The sequence below is a fragment of the Onychostoma macrolepis genome, chromosome 07 (genome assembly GCF_012432095.1).
Source record: "Onychostoma macrolepis isolate SWU-2019 chromosome 07, ASM1243209v1, whole genome shotgun sequence".
Taxonomy (NCBI): Eukaryota; Metazoa; Chordata; class Actinopteri; order Cypriniformes; family Cyprinidae; genus Onychostoma; species Onychostoma macrolepis.
This window is the reverse complement of record NC_081161.1, coordinates 19,024,171-19,036,670: the sequence shown is the minus strand read 5'-3', so window position 1 is coordinate 19,036,670 and position 12,500 is coordinate 19,024,171. Positions and strand designations below refer to the sequence as shown.

The 12,500-nt window shown below is 38.6% G+C and overlaps 1 protein-coding gene across 17 annotated transcripts in view; it reads right to left on the bottom strand.

Annotated features, from left to right (window-relative positions):
• brsk2b (BR serine/threonine kinase 2b) overlaps positions 1-12,500 on the bottom strand; it is a 143,861-nt gene that overhangs the window by 2,307 nt on the left and 129,054 nt on the right. For 6 of the 17 annotated variants that reach the window (XM_058781922.1, XM_058781931.1, XM_058781923.1 and 3 more), the window contains 6 exons: positions 11,389-12,055; positions 9,977-10,025; positions 8,217-8,340; positions 6,808-6,988; positions 6,027-6,116; positions 4,015-4,032 (listed from right to left, as the gene is read on the bottom strand). In XM_058781922.1, the coding sequence (XP_058637905.1) occupies positions 4,015-4,032; positions 6,027-6,116; positions 6,808-6,988; positions 8,217-8,340; positions 9,977-10,025; positions 11,389-12,055 (1,129 nt within the window). Of the gene's footprint in view, positions 1-2; positions 299-4,014; positions 4,033-6,026; positions 6,117-6,807; positions 6,989-8,216; positions 8,341-9,976; positions 10,026-11,388; positions 12,056-12,500 lie in introns of those variants that run through there. The other 11 variants (XM_058781934.1, XM_058781935.1, XM_058781938.1 and 8 more) reach the window with 4 other exon arrangements.

Below are 12,500 nucleotides of genomic sequence, written 5' to 3'. Positions count from 1 at the left end.
GTGCACAGATGGGAGAAGAGGAGAACAAGAAGAAAACAAGAGAGAAAAAGAGAGAGAGAGAGAGACAGAGAACAAATACATGAACAATGAGGATCACAGACGAGGCAAGGTGAGATGATGAGAGGCAGGACGAGACTGCATTAACTGGAGACAATAAGCCATGTATCAGAAACACTGACACGGATACAGCAGGCATGTTCAACTGTTTGACAGTACAGCTGAATTACTGGTCAAAGGTCTTATTGTGGTAGTGTGAGTATCTGTGGCTGAGCAGTCTCCATCTGATCTGTGATCTTCACTGGATGGAATGGAAAGAGATGTGATCGTGTTGATTCATTGCAAAGAAATTCAAGGTAGATGGTCAATAACTTGTTCTTAATTAGACATCGAACCTCAAATTCGGGACGCATATCCCAAATTGTGTGTGTATATACATCAATGAAGAATTTAGCAAATACTGTAAGCTATATAATATAAATTAGGGGTGTAAAATGCAATGGTACAACTGACAATGAAAATTGTCTTATAGAATCGGACTAAACTGGTCTTGTATTATACTTGTATTTTTTGACTCCCTTAAAAGAACTGGTTTATAAGAAACTCTTTTTGCTGTATGTTTTTGATTCACTTAACAGAACTGGTTCAGAGGAAACATTTGTCGGCCAATCTGATTCTCTGGTCATGCACTATTATTTTGATTCACTTAAAACAATCAGTTTATAAGCTTCATTCAATGGCGAATCTGGTTGCTCTGTATGTTTTTGATTTACTAAAAATAACTTATTTATACAAGTAATTTGTTCAGGAATTGAACTACATGGGTCTCTTAAAAGAACCAGTTCATAAGCTTTATTCGTGAATCAGACTATACTGGATGCACTGTATCTTAAAAGAACGACTTCATAAGAATCATTTGTTTGCAAATTGGACTACATTGGTCATGCTGTATGTTTTTGACTCACTTAAAAGAGCCTGTTCATGAGAATCATTAGTTTGCAATCTAACAACACTAGTCACTAGTCATATATGTTTGTTTTTTTTACTCACTTAAAAGAACTACTTCATTTTAGTCATTTGTTCAGGAATTGGACTACATACACTGTATGTTTCTGATTCACATAAAAGAACTGGTTCGTGAAAATCATTTGTTCATCAAATCAAACTACACGCCATGTTTTTCATTCACTTGAAAGAACAGGTTTATAATGGCCAAGAATTTATTCAGGAATTGGATAACACTGTGGCATATGTTAGTGACCCTATAAATGTTAATTAATGCAGTCATGAACAAATTTCAAATTTCATGATGTACTGCATGATCTGGTGAAGAATCACAATTATATAAAATCATTGTCAGAGCATTTTTTTACACCTTGCACCCAAGCTGTCACTGGGGCGGTACCTTTTAAAAGGTACATGTTTGAACCTAAATAGTCCATTTTGGTACCTTAAAGGTACATATTAGAACCTAACAGGTACAGAAGTGTACCTTTTGAAAAGGTACCGCCCCAGTGATGTACCTTTATTTCTGAGAGTGTGGCACATATACAGCTAAATATATTTATGCAAAATTCATCATTTCTGATTCAAATCAAAGGGCAAAAACGAAATCTCATAAAATGGATTGAAATATAGTGGTACAAATTGTTGCAGATTCTGAATACACCTGACAGTCGGCCCAGAAGGATTAACTACACACCCTATTTGACAACAACACAGGCTTGCAAACCATCACCTCTTTTTCCAATTTCATAAGTGACTGAGCAGCAGTGGCCCGATAGCACAAGCTGTAACATGGCAGACCGCGGCCTATGTGAACACTAGAGTAGATTGCCTTAGTTCCAGAGCTTGTCTCTGAGTCTCTCAATACAATCTGGACTCCTCTCAACATCATGACAGAAAGCTTGAAACTGCCTCTTCCCTAGAAGACAGGCTGCTTTGCCACAGCCTAAGAGACTCTCAAAGAGACATGACAGCTGTGGCAGCTTTGCGACACACAGGACACTGCTTCAGCATTTCTGCTGTGAGCCATTACAAATGTTCATCTCCGTTTAGATTTATGCTGGGTAAACTATTGCAGACACAGAAAACGACCAGTACAGTATGGCTATTTTTCTCTTACGGGGCATGTGCTGAGCTCCAGCGAAATAGCTCTGGGCCAAAGACAATGGATTTATGTCTCACCCGCATGATTCAATTTGTAGCTACAATATTTCTGAATTTAACCCCTCTAGGTTAAGTCATTCTGAAATGACATAACATTAAGATCCACAGCTATGGAATCTAATAATCCTGATAAAGTAAGAAAGCAGCTGAAATGGCAAATACATTTAAGGCTTTATTGTATTTTTGCTAAGATCTTGTGTATGTTAGTGAGTAAGGGTGGCACGGTACATGTATTCGTCCCGAACCGTCACGGTGACACAGAGGCACGCGCGCTGGTGTTTGGCTCACTGCATTTGGCAAGTACCAACTGTGCTGTCAAGTTAGCAATGCTGGAACTGATATGTGTGTGTGTGTGTGTGTGTGTGTGTGTGTGTGTGTGTGTGTGTGTGTGTGTGTGTGTGTGTGTGTGTGTGTGTGTGCGTGCGCGCGCACTCCGGCGCGATCACTTCAACTGTTTCCTTACACCAGCAGAATCAACTTTAAACACTTATTGTCTTATTAATAATCACTGTATAAAGGTCTGCTTTTATTTATGTACACTCACAATGAAAACAAAACAGATTTTATATATATAACTTGTAATAATATTTAGTATTTTCACATCTAGATGGAAAAAAATTGTAATTTGCACTACTATCTGTTCAAAATGAAAAGAAACTGAGCATAGTAGATTCTCCCCCCCCCCCGTTGTACCGAACTCGCATCGAACCGTGACCCCCGAACCGAGGTACGTACCGAACCGTGACATCTGTGTACTGTGCCACCCCTATTAGTGAAATAACATGTCAAATAATGGCTAATAATTACCGTTTTCCTTTAAAATGACTATTAATCCAATAGCAAACACATACCAGACTTCACTGTTGCCTGTTTTAACACTCATGTTGTATTTATAGGAATCTACATAAGTAGGTCACGCTGAGAAAACTAGTCCCGTTAGGATTCTGCCCCTCATTATACAGCGATTCTACAGATGATTACTTCTACTGTAAAAGTCCCAAATGATCAACATGAAAGAAATGTTTAGAGAAAAGAGGTGCTGAGAAACATGCTAACATAAAAGCTCAGACATCATCTTCAAATAAAAAACCTGGTTTAACAGATTCATAAGCGCCGCTGATTAAATGTTTAAATTAACAAGGCCTTTCACCAAAGCGATTCAGATGCAACAATTGACCCACAAAAAGTAAAATGATGCAAGAATTGAATACGAAGAGAAAAACAACATGAAGAATGTATGAAGTCTTTTCACTCTAGAGAATTTAAACTTTCATGGATTGTCCCAGCAAGTGAGTTCATGCACACACACATCTCTCAAAATCATCTCATTCAAATTTAAAGGGACAGTTCATCCAAAATGTTTAATTCTGTCATCAATTACTCACCCTCATGTTGTCTCAAACCCATAAGACTTTTCATTCATCTTCAAAATACAAATGAAGATATGTTTATGAAAACCTATGCAAACAAAACTCAAATGCATCAAAAGTACAAAAGGGATTCATATGAATCGAGGAGTTTATTACAACTCTTCTGAAGAGACACAAAAGCCTAAATCAAATCTGTTCTTGTCTGTGTGAATCTGTGTCTCTTCTTTTTTACAGTAGTTTTGATTGCATGGACCAAAAGGAGAGGGTGTAATTAAAATATCTTGATTTGTGTTTTAAAGATCAACAAAAGTCTTATAGGATTAGAATGACATGAGGGTGAATAAAGGACGATAGAGATGTAATTTTTGGGTGAACTATCCCTTTAAAGGGCCTCTGTGTTTAAGTGCCACGCATTGGACAGCGTGTGTATGATAAAGTGATGTACACTGTGGCAAAAGTGTTAAAATAGACCTCTTACCACACTTTGAACGCTTTCCTGTCAAAGGAACATGACATATTACTGTAACATGTCCAATCAAATCAAATAATTAGCCTAAAATGACATTCTCAATGCACCCCATTGACTTCACAGTAACGACATGAACTCAGTGATTCAACCTCCTTGCACAGATGTTTATTACGTGGCCACATCTGTTGAGAGTGAAGCATGCTGGTGCTGAGTGCTGTGCAGGTCTGCTCACGGTCAGTGAGGACACTCAAGCTCTCATGCCCATTCACTCAACAGCAGTGGGTGAGCAGGGGGTGAAGGGCAAAGCCAGGGGAAGGGAAGGGCGTGATTGACAGGGTGAGAGGATGGCACATCTTTAAAGCTACACGATCCTGATAACAGCTCTTTTCTTTAAGACAGTCCAAATGCACAATATGAATATAATTACATATCATGTTTTAGGAATATTTTTGGAATAAGGCACTGAGAGAGGGGGGTTTTGTTTGAAATGCCATACTATCATACTAACAGGCTACTATTTTTTTTTTTTTTTTGAAGTATGCAGAATGTAGGTTATACTGTGCACAATAAGTTTCTGTATGAAACATAGAATACATGGATGACAAAATGTAAATATGCAGTACCTTCAAGAGTAATGAATGAATACTAGCAAATTACCAGTACATTGTACACTGCCTATTATTTTCAAAAGACGTACGTGAAACAGAAAGCATTAAAGCTGGAATACAGTACATGACTTGCCTTTATTTTTACCCTGATTTTCAGTTTGGACAAGTCAACACTAGTTTCTCAAAGTCAGAGCTAGTCTGCAGATTTGAGCTGACAGATTTCACAGAAAATCTGAAAATAGCATATTATGGGGCACAGACTCTGATGTTTTAGCTTCTGACAATGATTCAGTCAAAGGACAACAGGCATTTATATTTTGAGTCAGTTTTAAAATACATGCAACAAGGTGCATGTTTCTGCATGAGTTTGTTGTGTTCCAAACTACTACCATTTACAAAGCCGACAAGTGAAGTATTCACTTCAGTTCTGATAAGATATTAAAGGTTTTGTATTGTATTACAGCCTTTATGCAGCTCTTAAACATTACAGGCAGTGATTAAATTGTTATTTTGCATTTCTAAACTAAAAAAAATGGTGTATATATGTATATACTACCTAGATTCCCTTTGTGTATTTCAATGCACTGGATTTGGAAGTCATCCAGGTATTTTATGCACATGGAAAATGTGCTTATTGTGCACAGTAGACATAATGCAGAATGATATTATGGTATTATGAAATGCCAAACTCCCTTTTCTGTATTACTCCGTGATATTGCTTTCGGACAGTAAGGATTTGGGGCTGTCCAGCAGAGGGAGCTGTAACAGGCTCTTCACCATGTGCACAAACAGCCATGTGAGAAGACAGGCAGAGGATTTCTCCATTCTTTCATTTCATCATCTCCAGCAGGAACCACAGTCTAGCCCATCACATTTCTGCTCGTAGAACGAACAATTGGAAGCCACACTGATTTACTTGGGACACAGGATTGATTTAGATATCGGCAAGAAATTTCCTGGATATGTGTTTATAAACCCTTGTTAATACACGCGAGTGTGCTCTAGCATGCTCGGTGTGTGAGAGTGTGTGACTGCTAAGAGAGTGCGTGCATGTGTGCCAGTGCCTTGCAATGCAATTCTGTGCAATGTGCTCTGATAAGGTCAAATGTGTATTTCCAGCACCTTTAGTTAAGACATCACATCCGACATTAATGGAAGAGTGGATACATTGCATTTAGAGAAGTTTATTTTCATATTAACAGTCTGATGGCCTAAAAATGTCTTTGAAACCACCTCTAACAACCATTTTAAACACTGGAAAGACTCATTTGACCTTGATGGGTGTGTGCAGCTTTCAGTGCTCTGCAAGGGTGGGCTAGGCGCCATGCATGTTCAGGATGCTGTGTAAGAGAGCAGAAACCGAGAGAGAGAGAAAGAGAAAGAGGTGTGTCAGTGGAGTGATTGGCCACTCACCAGACAGCTGCTGGACACCAGGCTGGTCATGTGTACTTAACAACTGAGCCTGAATCGTCTCCACCACCCGTTTGAAGCGTCGGCTGGGACCTGCCAGGGACACACACACACACACACACACACACACACACACAGAAACCCATATAAATGTTTCGCAAAGACCCTGTACAAACTGGTACATGCGTGTCTTTCGAAATGAATGTACATTTATGCTGACACATCCTGGGTTTATTCCCCCTAGCGGCTGCCTCATAAAGTCTAATGGGATGAGGCTGATTTTTATGGTGCTTTCGGCCCACGGCTGAGTTTGTGACACATGCACACACACACACGCACTTTAAAATGTGTGACATTAAGAACAAGATTCAATCCCCTTTGTGTAGCCGAGAGAGCAAAAAAGAGCGAGGGACGAGGTTTGCAGTAATGGCACTAGCAGCGCGGGATCTTTTTGGATTGTCCTTTGAAACACAGCAGGTTGAAAATGCATAGCGATTACCAGGAGGCAAAAAGGCCTCTTTTAGTTTAATTTTTTCCATTACCCCCTCAAGCAGTCTGTCTATTTTCAGCATCTTCGTAAGAGAGGGGGAGTGTAATGGAGGAGGGGATTGCTCGCGGAATGAGAGAGAGGGAGAGAAAAAAATTCTCTCACCACTGCGAAAGACAAAAGTTCAACATCATCAACCAGCCTCTCCATCACCCACACACACATCCCTTTTTGTTTCTATTGGCTGCCAACGAGTTTATGACATCAAAATGGGCTTCTCACTGTCGGCATGGTTACCTGAGAGCAGTGTGAAAGTGACAGAGTAGATGCCGTTCTCCTTGGTGGCAGCCGTGCTTTCGGTGTAGGTGATGTCCACCTGGAACTTCACTGGTTTTTGGAACACGGTGGGGCCGGCCGTGGATTTGTATTCTGCCCGGAAACTCGTCTGAGACACCACACTGTGGCTGAGGCTGGGAATCTGAGAGACAAATTCACCCCCAAATGAACATTGTGTGATTATTTAGCCCTTTGGTGTTTTTTTTTGTTTAGTTTTTTTCTCAATGTAATAAATGTACTATATTTTAGTTCAGTATTGGTTTTCTTTAATTGTTTGTATTTTTAGGGTTACCATTTTTATGGTACTAAATTATATTTTATGAGCATAGAGCTGAAAAATAAATTTCCAACGTAAATCTTATTTAGTTTTTTTTTTTTTTAACTTAAGTTTGGTCTCTTTTTCAAGAAGACACTTTGCAGATTATGGCTGAAGTGAAAAAATGTAAGTGAAATAAATACATACAGTACATACATATACATTAATACACACACATTTTTTTTTCCTTTTTCTTTTCCTTCCCCCAAAACATGACTTACTTTAAAGCCACAGATGTGTTGCAAATTTGAGTACAAGTGTGTATATTTTTTTCAGAACCATTTGACCTTTCTGAATTTTTTTTTAACATAGTAAGTGCCAAAACCTTTACAAAGTTTCATACCATTACGATGAAGTGCAAATTAAATATATATATATATAATAAAAATAAATAAAACATTTCAATAAAAAATAGCCAAAGAACACAAGAGGGGTATTACTTGTATCTTTAGAAGCCGATGACTTACTTTCTTCAAATATATCCTGGACATTCCTTTCAATATAAATGACAATATAGGAGACCTAGGGCTGTCAAGTTACAAAATGACAGAAAAAAAAAGTGGTCCACATGACTTGCGTTTTTAGGTTTTCTGAAGTCATATGATTTGTGTGAGGGATTTGTTGTAGGGAAATATGTTATTCACTTAAAATCTTGACATCCATCCTAGCTCTCTTTCACGAGTTAAATGATATCAGATTTGCCAGTGATTCTTTATTTTGAGTCAGATCGTTTCAATCAATCAGTCGATACAGTTCACACAACTGGTCTGAATGATTTGTTCAGTTCAGCTCAATGATTCGGTCGCAAAGCTTAACAGCCCACTAGGAGCAGAAGATTATCAGTGAATAACTTCAATATGGGTCTGTTGTCACACAGAGCAATTGTTTGGCTTTAGAAGATTTGGAATTTAGCACACTTCTGATATTTTTATGGTGTTTTTGTATCATTTTTGAAACTCTAAAGCCTCACGATAGTAAGAAAATTCAAACCGGTTTGGAACGAGATGAGGGTGTGTAAATGATGACAGAATTCACATACTCATTGGAGACTTACAGAGAGAAAGGCGTGTACAATATCTGCTTTGATGGAGCTCAGAGGCTTGTCCCGAATCACCACGAAAATCTGCTCCTCCTTTTCGAGGTTAATAAAATTTCCAAACCAAGATTTTTTGGCAAGTCTGTGAAAAAGAAAAACAGGAGTGAACAAGATAACACAATACATACAAACATTACTCAAGTCACATACTGTGCATGAATTGAGTACACATAACATTGCATGCTGTTACAGACAAAACATACCACAATGGAGAACTGACATTTCTTCACAAATGCTGACTCTCTCAAGAACACATGTTCTGCTCTTCATATACACCATCAATTGAAAGGTTTGGGGTCAGTAAGGTTGTTTTATTAAATAAGTGTCTTATGCTCACCAAGGCTGCATTTATTTATTCAAAAATGCAGTAAAAACAACAATACTGTGAAACATTTAAAACCACAGTTTTTTTTTGTTTTGTTTTAAAATGTAATTTATTTCTGTAATGGAAAACTGAATTTTCAGCATCATTACTCCGTCTTCAGTGTCACATGATCCTTCAGAAATGTTTTGGTTCTCAAGAAACATTCCCTATTATTATCAATGGTGAAAACAGTTGCTGTGCTGCATTGTTTTTTTTGGTGGAAACCAAGATTGATGAAATAACAGTTCAAAAGACATTTTTGTAACCTTATGTCTTTACTATCTCTTTTGATCTATTTAATGCATTCATGTTGAATAAAAGTAAATTCTTACTGATCCCAAACTTCTGGAATGTAGTGTATACATTTCAACTTCACCAATAGAGAAGCTGGCAGACCATCAAACGATGGTGTCTTTCAGCAAAAAATGAAAACATATATGACTTAGAAAGGTGACATGGCTGTCAAACAATTCAAACCTTACATAATATATGACCAAATGTTGTGCAGCACCTTACAAAATTATTTCAATGAAATCAATTTTATTCTTCTTTTCATTGTGTTATTATTTTTTTCTTTTAATGTACACATTGCATTTTCAATTTGGGAGTTAACACAGAGATATTGATAAACTAGATTAACATGACATGGGATTTGCTGACAACTGAAAGGACTGAAAAGTTGAAAAGTTTCTAAAATATTTCATGACAAAAGCCTTGTGTAGGTTTGAATGCTGGCATATGGCTCATTTCTCAACCCTGCTTGAAATTGCAGAGATTTTACCAGTCAGTGACTATCAAGGCCATCTTTGAGCCAGCCCGACATATTGTGACACTCTCTCACCAAGAACTTAACAAAACAACAGCAAAATAAGAGGAAAACACTCCAGAAGAAAGTTTCCACCGTGGTGCTGCTTTGCGTGCCTGTGAAGCTAAGTGGAACTAAAACACTGAATTATTCATGTTGAACTATTCCCTGATAATGTCTTCAGCAACAAACTAAGCTAATGGGGCCAGGAACAGTGTTTGGACCACCACATTAACTTTAGCTGCAGAGTTTTCAGAGCTCCTTTAAAATTATAATAAAATTTGGAGAAAAAGTAAGTATAAAGAGCAAAAGTTAAGTGTCTTAATTAAGCAAACTTTAATTGAGTGTTGGTGATTTAACTCTCAACAGCTCAGGTTAGTTCAAAAGGTGATACATTTATCCCCACATTTAGTAGAATAATGAATATTGAACTAACATTTATTTTAATTCAGTTATAATTGAGTATTATTTCAATGTTTCTTTCACACTCTGGGATTTAATAAAATTGCATATTTTACTTGATTGTCTTCGAAAATTGCTGATACTTACTCGGGGGAAGACTCCGGTGTTAGGTTGGACATTTCCTCTTGTGTGGGAACTGGAAAGAGACAAAGCGAACAAGCCTCAGTGGAATTTGCATCATACTCTATATCCTGAGAGATTAGACATTCACAACCTGAGGAGGGGAATGCTGATTAACCACAGCTAATTACTCCAAACCTGCAGAGATTAAGAGTAATTCAACCCCCCTTTTATCAGCTCATCTGATCCTCTTCCCAGTAGAAGAGGGAAAGAGGAACAGCTGGAGGTGGGGGGAGATGCTTGTGCAGTTTTCATTATCATTACTAGATATATCAGCAGATACTGCTGATAATGGAGTAGCATTGAGTTTATTACCCAGCGATCTGTAAAATCAGTCCTTAGAGAATATCCCTCGCTGAGAGGGGAACGTCAACCTAAAACCCTAATAAAAAAGGATTAGCAAGCATCGTTCTTTCACCTGAATGTTGTTTACTATAATATGTACATAGGCTATGGTGTTTTATTTTACACCTGATCCTGCATATCATTGCTTTAGAGCCATATAAAATTAGGGTTTTATAAGGGATGCATAATAAATTGGTACCATTAGACATCTTGTAATTAATTATTTAATTGGGCATGCAATGCATTTTATTTTTGCCATTTTTACTTTTAGATTAACCTTAAAATTAACAGATACAGTTGAAGTTAAAAGATACCTCAGCGAAAATTTTAAATTCTGTCATCATTCTCTTATTCTCACGTTGCTCCAAACCAGTATGATTTTGTTTCTTTTGTGGAACAAAAAGCTGATGTTTTGAAGGTTTTATTTTATTTTATTTTTTTCATGCAGTAAAAGTCAGTGGGGTCCAGCATTGTTTTGACTTTAATTAAAAATATAATTTAATTAAAAATCTTTAAAATGTTTTTTTTTTTGTATATTCCACGGAAGAAAGTAAGTCATACAGGTTTGGAACGACATTGATGGGAGATTAAAAGACGACAAAATTTTCATTTTTTGACCAAAGGATCCCTTTAGTATTTAAACACACTGATTCGTTAAATGTTATCTTTTGTAAATTTCAAAATAAATATAAATTTTTCTCACTGTATATTAAAATGTTGTAATACATTCTAAATTCACTTGTATATTTAAAATGATTAATTTTAGTTTTTGTGTTTTAATTTATTTACACAAAACAAAAGGAGTAGAATTTTAATAATCTGTCATTAATAAATTAACTCGGATTTTTTATTTTTAATAAGGTAATCCCTTGTTTATTTAATCAGAGACATTACACATGAAAATTAAAACATTATATCCATGTAAATGTTCCTAGATTTAGCCAAAATGGCAAATTTCCTTTTGCAGTCCCTGGGCAGGTTGATGTAAAAGGTTATTAAAAACTGCTTTGAGATGCCTCCAGCACTGCTAGTACCTTGTAGTTTCCTGCGGTGGAAGCGTGGTGAGCCAAGGAAGCTGTTCTTAATGGAGTTGAGGCGTGTTCTCCACGGCATGCCTCCAATGGAGGGGCTGGGGGGTGGCGTGGGGCTAGGGGTCCCCGCTGGGCTCTCCTTAGGCGTGTGCACCGGCGTTCCTTTCGGAGTTGGCAATGGGCTGCCCCTGGGGGAGGGGTGGGGCGTAACCTGTATGGTGGGGATAGATTTGCCGTTGTGGTCAGTCCCGGCCAGCGGGTGAAGGTGGTGAAGCCGGATGGGCGAAAGGGGCGAAAGGGGTGAAAGGGGAACGGAGAGCTTGGGCGGCACCGTGAGCGGTGGCCGGCGCACTTTCGGGCTGCCGGGCATCGGCGGGGGCAGGGGTTGGCAGGGCGTAGACGGTTCCGACTTGGCCGCAGATGGCACGGCCATCGTGTTAGGGAGCGGGTTGGACCTGGTGGCCTGCAGGGGCTTGTCTGCAACTTTGGGCTTGGCTGGAAGGGTCTGGGTTTTGTTGTTGAGTTGATGGGCAACTGTCTTTGGTTGAAAGGTTTTGGGGGAGTGGGGGCCTGTGCCATTCACCCGGGACACAGGCACGTGGGTGGGGCTGTGGTTGGGCGACTGTGTGAGTTCTGCGGATTGTGGAGGAACGGCGAACCGCCGCATGGGCTGTAAGAGCGCATGCACAGAGCAGCAGCATAAAAAGAGCCAACACAGCCCATACACACAACACACAGCCCCGTAGTTAACAGGCATTACGGCACAGACGCAAACACACACCAACACCAAACATGAAAAGATGGCAAACAAGCCACCGGTGATGAGAAGTGAGGGAGGAAGTGCAGAAAGAAAGAAAGAAAAAAACATGCCATTAGCACAACCAGCCAAAAGGCAACAAGACAGTGGAAATAAAATGTTCCCAAACCAGTGTTCCCAAAACAAACCAAAATCAGCAACAGAAATTAGCAACAAAAAAGCTCTGGGTTGTTGTTGGGATGAAAATAAAAGAGGTATTGTCAGCACTGACTAAGCAAGCAGGAAATTTGTGCAAGGCTTTGCTGTAAAAGGACGCTATTGTCAGAATACCTCATATAGTTTGAAATAATCATCATAA